This window comes from Peromyscus eremicus, chromosome 4, assembly GCF_949786415.1.
Source record: "Peromyscus eremicus chromosome 4, PerEre_H2_v1, whole genome shotgun sequence".
Lineage (NCBI taxonomy): Eukaryota > Metazoa > Chordata > Mammalia > Rodentia > Cricetidae > Peromyscus > Peromyscus eremicus.
The window spans coordinates 34,001,366-34,019,623 of NC_081419.1; the positions used below are offsets into that span (position 1 = coordinate 34,001,366).

The 18,258-nt window shown below is 35.9% G+C and overlaps 1 protein-coding gene across 1 annotated transcript in view; it reads left to right on the forward strand.

Annotated features, from left to right (window-relative positions):
* The window catches only part of Galnt13 (polypeptide N-acetylgalactosaminyltransferase 13), a 516,359-nt gene that overhangs the window by 466,229 nt on the left and 31,872 nt on the right, over window positions 1-18,258 (forward strand). Inside the window, exon 9 of the mRNA XM_059258836.1 lies at window positions 4,358-4,456. Coding sequence (XP_059114819.1) covers window positions 4,358-4,456 — 99 coding nt within the window. The remainder of the gene's footprint in view (window positions 1-4,357; window positions 4,457-18,258) is intronic.

Consider the following 18,258-nt stretch of genomic DNA (forward strand, 5'->3'; position numbering starts at 1 on the left):
CCTCTGATCAATAATAGCTCTTTTCTTGTCTGTCCAGGTCTCCTTAATAATACTCACTTATTGGAAAGTCAAGACTGGCACTTCCCAACTTCACTATAATAACTATATTTGTTACTTTTGAAAACACTAGTTCAGTGTTTGTCATTTCATTGGCATAATGGCAGATAAATCTTGATTTTCACCTTAATTAGATTTAAAAGCTCCTAGGAAGTTAATGAAGCACACTGTTGGGTTTGTCTGTACATTTTATTTCTATGAAGAGTAAGATAGAAAGGAACATCTTCCTAAATGTGGACTGCATCAGCCACAGGCTGGGGATAGAAGATGAAATGAAAGAGAAAAAAGGGGAAGTGGACAGTGTAGGTACTCTTTCTGCTTCTTGGCTGCCATGTTTGATCTTCTCTGCTCATCCACACCGGCTCCACCATGAAGGAAGAAAATCCCTGAAACCATCAGTGAAAACCATCTTTTCTTCTTTGTGTCACTTTGTTTAGGTATTTTTGACAAAGTGACAAAGACAGAAGGGAAAAATTAACATAGCATGTAATAGGTAGGCACACATAAGTAAGTGACTTCTATTATGGTAGAGATGGGCTGGCTTTATAAACCAATATAAAGGCTTAGCTTCAGCTTCTGTAAGTGTGCACAGATTGCAGACTGATTTGTCCCTGCAGACATTAATCTAAGTTCATTCTGACAAGTTTTCTAAACCAGCCATCCATATCTATTTCTATTCTCCCAGCTTGACAGACTTCACTCTATTTCAGATACAATAACCACTTTGTGCTACATTTGGAAGGACAAGTGATACTACTTGCACATAAATTAAGAAGCCAAAAGCATGGTTGTAACTTCAAAAATAGGACAGGCTTCTACTAATAAAAATAGATCTGTTCTGGAATTCTTTTGAAATGATATCATCCAACTTAAACAAGATCACCAGGACACAGGCTAAAAATGAAAACTTGAAAGAAAAGCAAAAAGAAAAGAAAACATGGTATGACTTGGACAACAAAATAAAGCAATCAGGTAGATTCACAGACTCCAAAATAGGAGGCACCACATTCATCACTGGCATGACATTGTCATCTTTGCAGAACAGGAGGAAGAAATGAGGGGTCAGACAGAAATTAAGCCAGGATAATTCCAAACTCCAGCAGTTTCTGAGGAGCAATTATTTCCCACTAATTTAAAAATAGTAGCTGAACCTGGGAAGGGCCTTTCACATACAGGTGAGCTCTCCACTTTATAATCTGAAGGGTCTCAGCATTGTGTCACCTGTGGATTCTTGAAACTCTCTACCTGCAGTCCCCCTTTTAAGAGAAACCAAAGAACAAAGTCAAAATCTAGGAGGAAAGGACAAAGGGGAAAGTAAAATGAGAGGTTCAGACAAAAAAATTAAAATTATGAAATGAAGAATGAACCTAATTAGTCTTATTAATAAAAACCAGGAGTCAGATATCTGGGTAGAAGCTGAAAGATCAGAGAAGCAGAGTAGCAGCCACTAGAGACTTCTTACCTCTCTGAATCCTCAGACCAAAAGTGCTGAGATCCTATTTCCACCCCCAATTTATCACTTCTCTCTGCCAAGCCTTATTACTTCCTGTTTCCTGTCTGTACAGACCTCCAGACCTCTTTGGTTACCTAGTACCTAGCTCTATCCTCTAATCTCCAGAGAAGCTTTATTTGTCAGAACACAAACAAAATATCACACATCAATGAAAGGCTAAAAAAACAACAACTAAGAGATTAAAATAACAGTAGAGGCTTTAAATAGACAATCTTTAAAAGTACAGAGAAGGCGAATCTCCAGATGAAGTAGAAAATGACTCCTTATCAACCTTCCCACTTAAAAGTTAAGGAAAATAGAATTCAGGCAAAGCAAGAAAAAAAAACTAGAAAAAAATATATAAAAGAATGAATGCTAAACAACTCTATAATCAGCAGTATGTATCATTATATATACTGCAAACAGGTTGAAATTTTAGATGCAACCTAATTATTCAGAAGAAACTAAAACATAAAGTAAATGTTGTAAACTGTGATATAGAAAAGAACAATAACATCCAAATTTAGCAAACCTCTAAGATACATCACTAAAATATAGGAAATTATAGAAATTAAAGAACAAATAATCTCAGAAGTAATTGCTTAACAACTAAGAACACATTATCCATAACCTTTAAACAGAAAAACCCATTATAGTTTTAAGGGTAGAAAAGGAGAAAAAATTAAATGACAAAGAAATTTTAAAACTTTGATAAAATTTGTTAGACACAGAAGATAATAAACAATACCCAAAGCAACATTTCCTGAATATAAAAATCAGCCTAGTGAAGTAAAATGAGCATTATTGAGTGTAATTCAAGGAGCCAGTCCTGAAAATTGAATCTTTATTGTGAAAAGGAATAGTATACACAGTATTTTCCATAGTATGAAATACCAAGATATTTTGAGGCAAAAAAATCTGCTAGACTTTCAAGCAGTAAAAACAATTTGATGTCTAGGAATATTTATTCTCGTAAAATTGATGGGGAGCAAACCAGATTTTCACTGGACCTTTCAAAAGTAACCCTTTATGCTGGAAGTAAGTAGACCAGCATTTTGTATAACCTCAAAGCCATATGTTGCCAGGCAAGGACTTCTGATTCACCAAAGTGATTTTCAAGTACAGAGACCGCAAGATTGCCTTGCACATATATGAACTCAGAAAAACTCCAAAAAGCCCATTCATGCAGCAGGAATGGATCCTGATCCCACTGCCATGCGCCCCTTAAGCAGGTCAAGCTAAACAACTATCTCACCTATGCAGAGGGCCTAGTCCAGTTCATGGAGGCTCCACAGCTATTGGTCCACAGTTCATGAGTTCCCAGTAGTTTGGTTTGGTTGTCTCTGTACATTTTCCCATCATGATCTTGATGCCCCATTCTCATAGAATCTCTCTTCTCTCTCTTCGACTGGACTCCTGGAGCTCGACCTGTTGTTTGGCTGTGGATCTCTGCATTGCCTCCATCAGTTACTGAATGAAGGCTCTATAATAACAGTTAGAGTATTCACCAATCTGATTACCAGAGTAGGCCAGTTCAGGCACCTTCTTCACTATTGCTAAAAGTCTAAAGTGGGGTCATCCTTGTGGATTCCTGGGAACTTCCCTAGCACACTGTTTCTCACTGTTCTCTTGATGTCTCCCTCTATCATGGTATCTCTTTCCTTGCTCTTCCACTCTGTCCCTGTTCCGGCTCAACCATCCCGTTCCTATATATTCTCATCCCCCATCCTGTACCCTCCATTGCACCTTCTCACCCTCAGTTTGCTCATGGAGATCTCATGTATTTCCCCTTCCCAGGGCAATCCATGCATCCATCTTAGGGTCCTCCTTGTTAGCTAGCTTCTCTGGAGCTGTGGGTTGTAGTCTGGTTATCCTTTGGTTTACATCTAGTGTCCACTTGTGAGTGAGTACATACTATGTTTGTCCTTCTATTTCTGGGTTACCTCACTCAGGATCATATTTTCTAGTTCCTTCAGAAGAAAATTATTTTTAAATACTTCATTTATTTAACACAGGTATTCTCCCCCCACTCCGCCACTTCTTTTACAACAATTTATGCTTGATTTAAAAATCTCAGCATCTTTAATACTGAGAAATGACTTTAATTTACATTCAGTTCAAATGTGTAATAACATTACGTTGATTATAGGACTAATGCAATGTTTGATTATAAACCAGTAACCTATGTCTATACTTGCCAGCTTAATCTTGCTTTTGAGGAATTTGCAATATGAAATGGCATTTAGCTTGTAACAGTGGTTTGTAGGGTTAAAAAGTTTGTATTAAGTTTAGCATTAGGAATAAAGAAAAATGTACAAATCCATCTTAGTCACAGAAAAAAGCAATGTAATTAATTTTTATTATTTACCAAGATGGAACATATAACATCAAAATCTAAAAATATAAACTCAAGTACAAATCCAATTTATTTTCCTTTTTTTTAAAAAAAAATGTGATTCTATAGGGGTTTAAGAATCAATTAGTTATTTGGATGGAATTTCAGAATATCCTAATGTTTAAAAGACTTTGATAACTTATATATAGAGAGCTTCCTTCATTGTTTGATTAGATGCTAATCTCAAAACCAACATTGTTCCACTTCTAGCTAGGAAAAGTTTAGGAAGATGTTTATGCCTAATCATAGGTAGAAAAAGACAAAGTGATATTTAAAACATATTCCTAAAATAATTTTCTTACAAACTTGTATTATTTAGCGAACACTCTGTAATTCATGAGTATCAGAATGACTTTATGGATTAAATATTTGAATTTGTTTGACCCTTTTGTTTTTGTGTGTGTTTTCTTTAGATAAGAAATGTTGAAACCAATCAATGCTTAGACAACATGGGCCGCAAAGAAAATGAGAAAGTGGGTATATTCAACTGCCATGGCATGGGAGGTAACCAGGTACACAGTCTTTTGATTTCGGCTCCTTACTTGGGGTAGGAGAGGAGGGATACTGTTCAAACAATCAGTGTATGCTCTGGTTTACATGTCAATAATAAATGAACTGGCATTCCATCCAACAACTAATTATGCCTATCTCATTGTCCCAAGTATCTTAAGACCAAAACACAGGATTGAATGAAAAAGTAAAACTTAAAATAAGCCTACATTAAATGAAGACAGTCAGTATACTTGAACATCTCATTTTATCATGATGTATTTAAATGTGCGTTGCCATTAACTGAGTAAGAAAACAATGTTTCTACAACTGCCATGTTTTCCCAGTGTTGATTTTCTGTATTTGGTTTGTTAATTTCTATGTGTATAAGAATTCCTAAGAGTTTTTGAATTTCAAAAAAAAAAAAAATTAAAGTGGATGAGTCAGCACAGCGACAGATAGAAATCTAGGATGAATTTCCTGAGTGCAGAATTAATTATCAGAAACCTACCAGAGCACAAGGAAGAATCTTCTGTTTTCCTTGAGCACCGAAAATTTTCTCTGGGAGAGACACCAAGAGTCCACTTGTTTGTGAGTCACTGTGTTGCAGCAGTCCTGATGCGTAGCCACTTTAGGAAGCCACATTTAGTTTTCCTGGGAACTGCAATCACAATGCTGAATCTGAGATAGCAGACAGTCCGTAAACAAGCTGACTACAGGAGTGGATGGGGACAACAGCAAAAAGTTCTGTGTCAGTGGGAACATTTGCGGGCAAAGCAAATTGAGGTTGCAACAGCTCTCCTGTCCAGCATGTGTCAACATTCTTTATAGTGACACATGTTGACTTTGGTACGATGAATAAAGAAGAAAATGAGTCTAGTTGACTGTGGGAGCTTGCTTCACAGAGAGCTTGCATGATACACTGAAGAAATGTGAAAAGGAGCTTTCTCCATTAAGAACAAAACAGAAATATTAAAATCCTATTTAATGTGTTTCCAAGTTTCAGTTCTAGTAAGAAGATATTTAAAATCAAGTTTATAATTTATTGCATTTGGAAAAAGGGAATTATTGGAGATAATATAAAAGCAATTTAGGAAAAAAATGATTATTAAAAACTGCACAAAATTTCCTGTTAATCTACAATCTCTGCATTATAAACTTAGTGATAAACTAGAAATCAAACAAATATAGTTCTATTTACATAAGTATTTAGTAAATTTCATAAATATACATATATACTTATTTCAGAGCCTTTTAATCTACAAAGCAATCAATACAAATAACCAACTAAGTTTTGATGTTTTATCACTTACACAATAAGGAAAATTATTTCATTCAATTTTTTCTTCTAAAGATACATGATTCATAATCCAACTCAAGTATCATGGTGCATACAGAATGTGCAGTTCATTCTGACCTGCTGACATTATCTTAATCATTATTTTTAAGTATGTTCTCAAATGTCTCCCTTTAACTGTCAAATTGAAAAACAGCATTAAATAATCAATTCAGATCATCTCTAAAAATATGTATTTACAAGTGTTATTATTCAGAATGGGCCGGTTGTATTCACATACTTAGAAATATATGCATATATATATACAGACACACATATATGTAACACACATACACACAAAAATATATGTAAAAACATTTAAAGAAGAAAGAGAGCAAGGGGAGATATATGAGAGGGCTTGGAGGGAGGAAAACTAAAGGGGAAATGATGTAATTATATAATAATCTCAAAAAATAATTTAAAGACTTGAAAAACAACTGTCACACTCATGCAGAGCGCCTAGATCAGTCCCATGCAGGCTTCCTAGCTTTCTGTCCAGAGTCTGTGAACTCCCAGTAGCTCAGGTTAGCTGTCTCTGTGTGTTCTCCTATCATGACCTTGACACCCCTGGCTCTTACTGTCTCTAGTCCCTCTCTTCAAGAGGCTTTTTGCCGCTTGACCCAGCACAGTCCTTGGCTGTGGATATCTGCATCTGCTTCCATGGTTACCTGATGAAGGCTCTCTATTGACAATTAGGGTAGTCACCCAGCTGATTACAGAAGACCAGTTCAGGCACCCTTTCCACTGTTGTTAGGAATCTTAGCTGGGGTCACAGGGCTCCCAGCAGTGGAATCAGGACCTGTTCCTGGCACTTGAGCTGGCTTTTGGGAACCTATTCCCCATGCTGAGTTGCCTTGCCCAGGCTAGATGTAGATGCAGCAGGAGGAGCTTGGTCCTGCCTCAACTTGATGTGCCATGCTTTGTTGTTGACTCCTATTGGAGGCCTGCCCCTTTCTGAAGGAGACAGAGGAGGAATGGATGGGGGAGGGGATATATGAGAGGTGGGGGGAAGCAAGGGGAGGAGAGGAGGGGAGGAAACTGTGGTTGGTATGCAAAATAAATGAAAAAAAATTAATAAAAAGAGCTGGAAAAACAAAGCATCTTTCAGTGGCTTATGCTGAATAACAGAAAGATGCTGGGTATCCCTTAGCATTACTTGGTTAGCAGCAATTTCTCTTTTATTCTAAAAATTGAATAGTATAAGAGAGATAAACCATGTATAAAACTCTATTATGATGATTTTTGCTTTGATGAAACTCAGTATTTCTAAGTTATTTAATAGAGACGTGCTTACATTTTTCAGTTCCTTACTTTAGGAAAAGAACATATTTTAGGCTGTTATTCTGGGTTATCATTTCTGTTTTTATGTTTTATTCTCTTATGTTGCTATGGAAACATCAATTTTTTATAGTTATCTACTTATGAATTTTTACAAGTAGCCTCTAGCCAATATAAGTATTCGTGCTCCCCATCCTGCTTTTACACAAAAGTCATAACAAACCCAAATATTTTTACTTCATTTGCATTTCTACAGAATTTGCTTATTGGTTTGTTTTTAAGAGGTCTCATGTAGCCCAGGTTGGCCTTGAGCTTCCCATGGAGCTGAGGCTGGCCTTGAAATCCTGGTCTTCCTGCCTGCATCTCTTATGTGTTGGTGTTACAGGCTTGAGCCCCCATGGCTACCCTCACTCAGCTGCATTTCTGAAACAAGGCACTTGTTTGTTGATAAAATTACGCTAGCTACACCTCTTTTCTCAAGAATTTTGATGATTGAACTTACTTTACCTTTTTAAGTTATTGCACAAAGTACTGGGGTTTTCTGTGATGTTTTTAATTATTTACACACTGGCCATTTATACTCTGCTCTTCTTTACAAGCCCGCTGTTCTCTCGCCCCTCTCCTATTCTGACTAGTCCTATTCCCATCCCAAATCTTCCTGCTGTCTCAAGTCCTTTATCTTCCCCTGGAGTTTCTTGTTCCTTCCTTCCCTCTCCTTTTAGAACTCTTTCCACTATTAGTAGATGCCATTCTGATTCATGTCTTACATCTAATTCGTGTCTTAAATCACATATCACATATGAGATAAAATCTGTAGTATTGAATTTATGAGTTGAATTATTCTGCTGCTCATAGTGATATTCACCTCCCCATTCCAACAAATAACATAATTTCATTCTGTATTACAGATAAATAAAAATTCCATTGTACATATGTACACATTTGCTTTAGCAATTAATCTCTTGGTGAACTTCTGACTGGTTCTATATCTTAGCTATTGTGAAAAATGCAGCAGTAAACACACTTACCCTGAGATCTCTTTGAAAAGGCTACTTGGACTCCTTCAAATTTATATCCAGGAATGTAGCTAGATCACAGGGTAAATCTACTTTTTCAAATATTTTTGTGGATTACCATATTTATTTCTATAATGACTGTACATGTTCTTGTCTTAGGGTTTCTATTGCTGTGAAGAGATACCATAACCACAGCAACTCTTATAAACAAAAACATTTCATTGAGGTGGCAGCTTATAGTTTCAGAGGTTCAGTCCATTATCATCATGGTGGGACATGGTGGAGTGCAGGAAGACATGGTGCTGAGAGGTAGCTGAGAGTCCTACATCTTGCAGGCAACAGGAAGTGAACTGAGACACTGGATGTGGCTTGAGCATATATGAGATCTCAAAGCCTATACACACAGTGACACACTTCCTTCAACAAGGCCATACCTCCTAAGAGTGAAACTCCCTTTACAGGCCATTTTCTTTCAAACCACCACACACTTCTATTCCCACCATCAATGCATAAAGACTCCTCTTTTTTCACACCCTCAATAACACTGGATAACAGTCATTCTAATTGGGTTTAGATGGAATCTTAATGTAGGTTAATTTGCTTTTCTCTGATAGTTATATCAGATAAAATGCAGAACACATTCAAATATTTAAATGGGTATTTGTATTCCTTTGGGGACTCTGTATTCATCAACTCATTTTTCAACTGTATAATTTGTTTGTTGGTATTTACTTCTTGTGTATTTCTATATATATTAATGTCTAAAAGAAGAAAATTGGCAAAGATTTTTCTCTCATTGTGTAGATTCTTTTCATGCTGCTGTGTGCATAGAGGATTTGTTTTAATTACTACATTTATTTATTTAAGGGTCATATGCAACAGCATGTATGTGGAGGCCAGGTGTGAATTTGGAAAAGAAATAGGTTATCTTCTTCTATGTGGGTCCTGGGGATCAAACTCAGATCAACAGTTTTGGAAGCAAATGCCATTACCCACAGAACCAACTCTTCAGTCCAATTTTTTTTTTTAATTTTATGCAATCATACTTGTCATTTTGAGGGAATATTCCCTGTGCTGTTAGAGCCATTTTTAGAAAGGTCTTGGTGGCATCTATATCTTCAAGACCTTTGCCCTAGCAGTTCCAGTTTTAAGTCTTTTGTTTGTTTGTTTGTTTTTCGAGACAAGGTTTCCCTGTATAGCTTTGCACCTTTCCTGGAACTCACTCTGTAGCCCAGGCTGGCCTCGAACTCACAGAGATCCGCTTGCCTCTGCTTCCTGAGTGCTGGGATTAAAGGCATGTGCCACCACCACCCAGCTAAGTTTTAAGTCTTAATTAAGGTCCTTAATCCATTTTAATTGATTTTGTGCAGATTGAGAAATATGATCCTTTTTCATTGTTTCACGTAAGCCCATCCAGTTTTGCTAACACAGTTTGTTGAAAAGCCTATCTTTTCTCTAATGTGCGTTTTTGACAACTTTGTCCGAGACTCCATCACTATAGTATGGGTGTTTATTTCTCTATTCCAGTCTATTGATTTATTTGGCTGTGGTAATTATTTTGCTATGATATTTTTATTACTATAGCTCTATAGTAACAGTTTGAGATCAGGTATTGTGATGCTTCTATCATTGCTGTTTCTGCTGAAAATTATGCTGTGCATCTGCAGTCTTTGGTGCTTCTGCATGAATTTCAGTATGGATTTAAGTCATTCTCTGAAGGATGTTGCTGGAATTTTGATGAATATTGTGCTGAGTGTGTTGAATTTTTTTGGTAGCATAGGTGCTATAATAATTGTGGCAACCCATGATCGTTGAAAATCTTTCCATTGTCAAGTGTCATTTTCTCTGTAGAGATCTTTCATCTCCTTATTAGAATATAAATATTTCACTGTATAAGCTATTGATAATGGAATAATTTTTCTGTTATGAGGTTCCATATAACCCATCGAGCGGCCTTTGGTTTTAGCTGTCCCTTTTTCTATTTCCCTTCTTCACGCCTTCTCTCATTTGATCCTCTTGTTCCAGTACCCCCATATCCACCATTAACTCTCTGTTCTATTCCCCATCCTAGGGTGATCCAATCCTCCCTCTTAGTCAAATATTAGATTTTTGACTACTTTGATATTATGCAGGTCTGGTGAACATAGTCACAGCCAACATGAGTTCATGTGGGCATCAGCCATGTTGTGTCTAAAACATAAATTTTTCCAGCTTCCTCCCTTTCTTCTCATCCTTTTATTTTTTCTGCTACCCTTTCTATCATGGTACTTGAACCCTGGGCAGACAGTGTATGATATAGAATGTCCAGTTTAGGGCTGAACACTCCACAGCCTCATATTCTCCGTACTCTGAACAATTGTTGAGTCTCTAATTATCATATACTACAAAAACAAGTTCCTCTTATGAGGACTGAGAGCTGCACTAATCTATGGTTAGTTATAAAGGTAAGTATTTAGTGGCAGTTTAATACTATGTCTATTCAGGAAAGTATTTGGAGTAGATTCTACCCTAAGGCCTCTGTTCTACCTAGCCACAAGTTCTCAGCCTAGCCAACAGTAGCACACAGGAGCTCTATATTCTAAATTGAGCCTTAAATCTAATAAGAAAGTAGTTAGTTATTCCCAACACAGTTTTGCTACTATTACACAAATGAGAATAATTATTCCAGGGTAGTCATCTTTGTAGTTTTCACGGTTCAAAGCCACATAAGACTATTGTTAGCTTTTTTTCCCCTCCAGTAGCATGCCTTGTACTTTCTGACACTGTGAAAATTAGCCAGTAGCCCACATGACTGGAAACTGTCCTCTTAGAATTGCTTTAGTGATACCCCAAAGTTCTGGTTAGCTGTGGTTTCATTTACATCTTATTCTAGGAAATTTTAAATCCTTCTTATTTCTTCAGTCAGTTCAAGAGTATATTTTTTCATTCTCTAAGGGCCTCTGAAATTTCATTAGTATGTATTCCTATTGATTTTTTACTTGCATTTTGCTATTTTCTGGGAAGATAGAGGAAATTATTTAAAGGTTTTTGTATTATGGAAATTTGTATTGTGGTCTACAGGGTAATCTATTTTAGAGATGGCTGCATGGTATGGTAAGAAGAATGTATATTATGTGTGTTTCAGCTAGAATATTCTGTGGCTATGAGTCCTTTTAATGTATGATATTGATTTTTTAAATTCAAGTTTCTTTATTTAATTTAGATTAAATGATGTACCTAGAGATGAGAGTGGCTTATAGAAATCACTCTCTGTTACTGTATCAAGAGCTGTCTAAATTTTATGCCCATTAGCATTTGATCTATAAAATTAAAAGCTCTAACAATTCATGCATATATGTATTTTCAATTGTTACATCTTCATGAATTATCACTTGTATTAATATGTAGTGGTCTTCTTCATCTCTTCTGCCTAATTTTCCTTCAAAATCTACTGTATCAAATACTAGAATAGCTATCCAAGCTTTGTTTTGGCTTTCATTTGTTTGATACATGCACTTCTATCTTCTCATTGTCAATGGATCTAGTTTTTAAATCCTGTCAGTTACTGTTTGTGTTTTATTGAGTGATAGAAGACATTATATATTAAGGTTATTACTGGGAGATGTTTCCTAATTCCTATGATTACTTTTGTGGTTGACTGGATTGTTGTTATTTTTTCCCTCACTTCTTGGAGCCAAGGCTTTTCTTAATTACTGTGATGAATTTCTCCCTAGATCTCCTTTGTTCATCTAGTTCTGTTGTGAAATATTTTCTTCCTGTGCCCCAGTGGTTGAAATTGCCTTTTAAAATCCTCTGTGATAGTATTACTTTAAGTACCTTCTACAGGGAGGGCTTGGTGGTCATGAGCTGCCAAAATTTATGATTGTCTTAAAATGTCCTTATCTCTAGGTTGGTTTTAAAAGATAGTTTTTTTCTAGATATTGGAATCTTAGTTGTCAAATGTTTAGTTTCAGGGTTTGAAACTTACTATTCTATGCATCTTTGGCTTTTTTTTTTTTTTTTTTTTTTTTTTTTTTTTTTTTTTTGGCTTTTCGAGACAGGGTTTCTCTGTGTAGCTTTGCGCCTTTCCTGGAACTCACTTTGGAGACTGTGAGTTGGCCTCGAACTCACAGAGATCCGCCTGGCTCTGCCTCCCGAGTGCTGGGATTAAAGGTGTGCGCCACCACCGCCCGGCTCATCTTTGGCTTTTAATGTCCTTGATGATACATCTCATAGTATTCTGATGGATTTGCCTTTGAGGTGAGCTGATATGTTTTCTATTACAGCTTTTGATAGTTTTTTTCTTGTAGTCTTTTTTTTTTACATTGTGTTTTGATATCTTGACTCTAACATTTTCCAAAAACTAAAACATTGTAAACTTGATATAATTTTTATAAATGAAAGAACTTATAAATTACTGATATAAAATATATCTCAGAGTATCCAGAGAGCAGTTCAATGAAATACTATCATGTCTATATCCTCTGATAGGCTCTGGGATATATGGTCATTTAATTCCTGTGAATTTTCATCTTTTCACAAACTTGAGTCATTTTGTCTCTTTTCACACTCTCATTCAAAATTGAGGTCTAACATAGAAACTCCTTAAGTAGTATATGCCATTGAGACCTTGCATTTTCATGTCTATATAAATGTCTCTTTTATCCTACTTCATAGTTCCCTCACATCCAGGGTCTCTTGTATCCTCTTCCACCCACATATTAAATATCTCATGGTTTCCCTGACTACAGCATTCATGCTATATTAAATTTCAAACCTTAATAAAATCTTCATCAGTCTTTCACTGCTTCAAGAATAAAGTCCAAATTGCTTTGGATGATACACTCAGCTAACCCTTATTCTATTCCTGCTGGCTCTTCTGCTTGCCGTAGTCTGATGTCCCAGTTATTTCCTTTGCTCATGTATCAAAATGATAATTCCCCACTCGCTGCACATGCCCCATTATCTTCAATATTTCCACAGTATATTTGCTATGTTCTGCTTTTGTATACTTGGCTACTCTGCTCTAATCACAAATTTCCAAATAATTTAGTTTGTCTTCTATCAGATATTCTTTTACTAACATAATCTTAACCTGCACTAGACATATATTAATGCATGAACTGTAATTTGATCTCCCAGGGTTTAACATTTAACATCATTTGCACAATTTTCTTGTCTTAGAAGAGACTCTATATCAATGGTTCTTAACCTTCTGCATGCTGCAGCCCTTTAATTCAGTTTTTCATATTGTGGTGACCTCCAACCATAAAATTTTTTAATTGCTACCTGATAACTTTAATTTTCTTACTGTTATGAATCCGATATCTTGTATCTGATATGCGATCCCTGTGAAAGGGTCCTTTAGCTCCTAGGTTGAGGCCACTGCTCTATGTCCTTTTACCTGAAAATTGGTAAGTATCCATACTTCCTGCTCTGGATATAGGCTTAAAAATAAATTTTAATATCAAGTGTTATACAACATTAGAAGTATGAATAAAGAGAAACACATTTTCAAATGTTTATGAGTTTAGTACGAGTAAAGGCTGAGCAAGACAAGTCATCATGGTACAACTTTAATGGGCATAGTGTGATTCTATCCAACGTTTACCTTTATTGTGCTTGCACTGATTTTCGTCATACTCCTTAGAGTTGCGGGGTTGTAATCACAGTGGTTAATCCTGAGGGTTCATAGTTTTGATTATGTGTGTATGAGGTTTGAGAAGGTTGAATTTCTATTCTCATTTGGAAGTATATTGCAGGACATAGTTATCACCTTGTGTCAGAAATGTAGCAAGTATTTTTTTTTTTTTTTTGAGACAGGGTTTCTCTGTGTAGCTTTGCGCCTTTCCTGGAACTCACTTGGTAGCCTAGGCTGGCCTCGAACTCACAGAGATCCGCCTGGCTCTGCCTCCTGAGTGCTGGGATTAAAGGTGTGCGCCACCACCGCCTGGCTCAAGTATTTTTATAACTGCCATTTACTTAATATTTTCGTGTATAGACTTGAAATAGCATGCATTCAAATAATGTTTGCCTTTATCCTTTCTTTTTGGTGTAGAGGCACTTTTTTTTTTTTTACATTTATTTACTGTGTAGTGTGTATGTGTGTGTGTATGTGTGTGTGTGTGTCTGTGTGTGTATGTGTGTGTGTGTGTGTGTGTGTGTGTACATGGCAAGATTCATAGATGCTTAGCAGATGACCGTAAGTGGGTATTTGTTCTTGCCTTCCATTATGTGGGTTCCAAGAAACAAATTCAGGTTTTTCAGGTTGGCAGCAAGCACCTGAACCAGCTTGTTGTACTGTACTGCAATTTTTTTTTAAATGAAGGGCTTTTAAATTATAATTTTACCATCTTAAAGAAGTCAGCATAATAGTTGGCAATTGTGTTTCAGTAATGTTGGATATGTATCTCCACTTAAATATTGATAACTAAATTTTACTTAAAATTTTCATGAATTATAATTTAGCTAGGTACAAACAAAATGAATATAGAATTTATAAAATTACCATTTTACTTTTAAAAAAGCATTAATAAAATAATTTAATATTGGATATTTACCTTTGAATTAAGATATATTTAATGAAAATGGAAAAATTAACCAGTCCCTATACATACCACACCTCTTCTTTGTATAGAAAAGCTTGGAGAGTGATAGGAAATACTCATAGTTTATAAGATCCATTTTTATTTTTTTTTCTCCCTAGAGCCACCCAGTTAGGGACATCTAGAATGCAGGTGCAAGCATTCCAAGTTACTAATTATGGTGAATAGTTCTGAACCATCAGGGAAGTGTAGACACTTCTTAAAACCCCATTTTGTCACCAAGTAAAGGACAAGATTTTCAAATATTATCTACACTTATACAAATATCTTCTCCTCCCTGAATTTTGATTCTGTTTCAGAATACCTGATTTTAGGGCAGGTGTATTACATTTTGCAAGAGTGAAGAAATACTTTCTTTTGTTATAGACCAGAATTCTCTCAGAAAAAAGCTTAAATACTTTAGTAATGTATTCTAATGTACTTTCAGATTATAATCAATACAGTAACTCAGTAGATATGTTTTTATTGTAAAATTTTTGTTTCTGAACACACCATAATTACCTAGAAGCATTTGAAAAGTACTTGCCTCCTTTGAAAGACTTTGAACAGTGTAATGAAAACTTACAAGTGATTTCACAAAGTAAACTTGCGAGTGAATTAAATGGCTTCTGAGCAAAGACAGAACATCTACTATTAATTAAAAGCTTAAATGAGTTGGATGTGTACAAGATAAAGAAATGCAGAGTTATCATTGTTATAAAAGAGAAACTTTTCCAATAGATTTTTATTCTCTAGTGCTTGGCAGGCAAGAGAAAAAAAACTGTACCTGGGGTTTTGGCTGTATGGAGCCTGTTTGGCTTCTAGGACATTCATCTTGTTTGGGTGGCTTATAATCAGCAGAGATTTGCCACTTATTCTGCAGGAGGGGAAACCCAAGGTAAAGACATCAGCTTTTTCTCTGCTTCACAGATTTACTACTTTGACTATCTTTGTATATGTTGGATGGGGGATAGCGAGATCTCTGGGATCTGTTTTATGAGTGTACTTGTTCTACTAATGATAACAGAGTTCTCATGACATAACCACTTCCTAAGGATGCCATTTTCTAATACTATAACATTGAGGATTATATCAAAACATATAAGTTAAGGAGATAGAAACACAAATATTCATTCCACAGCATACTATCTTGTCTCAATCATTAGTCCTTGAGATATGTAGTCATCAAGCTGATTATATACAGTCTAGATAATATATGACATCTGTACAGAAAACAGTCATTTCACATTGGCCTGGATATTCTGGGTTATAGCCATGTATTCTTAAGTCTTCAAAGCAAGAATTCTTTTCATTTCTAGTAAATATCAGAAGGACCAGCTGTAACAGCATCAACAACGCCTTAGATAGGTGTTTACACAGTGACACTATCATTGTCATGTTACAGTGGTGACTTTTAGGTCTTCATATTTTTTCTAGGAACTTGATCCTCTTAAGGGAACTATAGCATCTTACCCATCCCTGGGGGTCCACCAGTTAGTGAAGCCTGACTAATACATATTTCTATTGGAAAGAACAAAATAACCTCATACTAACTGTGCCCATAATTGCCTCACCCTTTATTCCAAGTCTTTTGTCCTATAATCTCCCTATTCTTATCTTTCCTTTCTCATCTTGCATTGCCCCTGACTACCCCAACTTAGAGAGCAAGCCCCTTAAATTCTTCATACTACTTTTTCTATTTATTTTTTCTTTTTCTCATTAATAATTCTACTTCTCAGTCCAGGCCTTGGTAGTCTCACTTTCAAGTTATTACAACAGTTTTCATTATGATTCCAGTGTTCCTCCAGGTAATGAAATGGTGAGTGCTTGCAACACTACCAAAACTTTGAAAAAATATACAGAATAAGTAATAAAATAACTTCAAAGGTTCCCCAGGCATTAATTATCTGAAATCTGAAGCTCTATATAGTGTGGCCTCCTCCTCTTCCATTTATAATGTTATTATCTATTGCACAGATTCACACAAACTTCACAGTATCAACTATTTACGAGGAATAGACTTTAAAAAAAAGATGTCATTGTTAGTTGTTTTCAGATAACCTTGCCTCTTTATATATCCATTTGAGAATTTTTCTCAGCTTTCCTATCCTGTAAATTCTATTTCTTTGGCCCTGGTTGAAACCTACTCTCCCTATCCAATATTATATTTTTTTTTTACTGCTTTTTAGAATATATAGAATCCCTCGCCATTTGAACTCAGAGTAGCAACATTTTTTATGTGTTTTTCCTTAGCAATATATAGTTTTCTCAGCATCTTTAACCATTTTGTTGTCATCCAATTGTGGATGTCTATTTATCTTATCTCCAGAAATAACATAATTTTAAAAGATGTAATGTCTTCTTGAAAGGAAAGATTAGCTTATCTTTAAAAAAATCACACATGAGAATTAGCTCATTGAAAGTCTGAGTAAGTAGACTAATTGAAACAGAAATTTCAAAGCTACTCCAGAGCCTATTAGTGTTTAAGAGAAGGCTTCAAAACTTCGGGCAAAACATATAAAGAAAATTCATCCCTTCTAGATGATGAAACTGATGCTCTGAAAATACTTACACAAGGGTTCTTTGGTTATGCTAAAGGATACTCTCAAAAATGTGCATGCTTTCTCAAATCCATGATTGTTGTGTGGCTAAAACTACCTTGCAGACTTGAGTGAATGTGGCAAGAATCTCAAAGTGGACACACTACCCATGTTATTCGGTTGGTCAAAGCAAAATGATGATTGTGGTTTTCCTGTTCACAAGAGGACAAGGCTTTGTAACCATGAAGGCAGACCTTGCTGTGCCATGGTCACCACACACCTTTCTATTCTTTACATTGCTAATGTTGAAATACCAGCTTTAAGAAAGTTCAACTATGCCTGATGTTTAAATCCTGAAAAGCCACTTACGGATTTTTTGATATGGACAGTAGTGTATGGGTGTCAGAAGCTAAGAAAAGCAAACGAAGATTCTCCCTTTGCAGCCTCAGGAGAGCTATGCTCCTACGAAGGCCTCAGTTTCCACCTAGGTAAACGCACTTGAGGCTGTGAAGTCTCCTTTTTAAAATGTGAGAGCATATATGATATGGTTTTAACATGTCAAGTTCCAAGTTTATTTTAGCTGATCTAGGAAACTAATATAGGATTAAGAAGGGAAACACCAGAAACCATTGTGTGTGTGGGGGGGTGGTGGTGGTGTTCATAAACATCCATTACTTTAGAAGAAAGGTCTAAGACACTAAGTCTTTGTCAATGGTAGAAACATCATTTATCAGTCATTTCAAAAATGTTGCTCATGACATTTTATTATTTCTGCATTCTGGTAGTCATTCTCAGTGACAAATGTTTGTATTTTAAGTGGTTTCATTATCTACCCATTTTATACACCTATTTTATTGTATGCTTTGTAGCTAGAGTTTTCCTGCCTGGCCCACAGTCAGGACAAATCTTTGTCACCCGCCAGTCCCACAGCCACTCAGACCCAACCAAGTAAACACAGAGACTTATATTGGTTACAAACTGTATGGCCGTGGCAGGCTTCTTGCTAACTGTTCTTACAGCTTAAATTAATCCATTTCTATAAATCTATACCTTGCCACATGGCTCGTGGCTTACCGGGATCTTCACATGTGG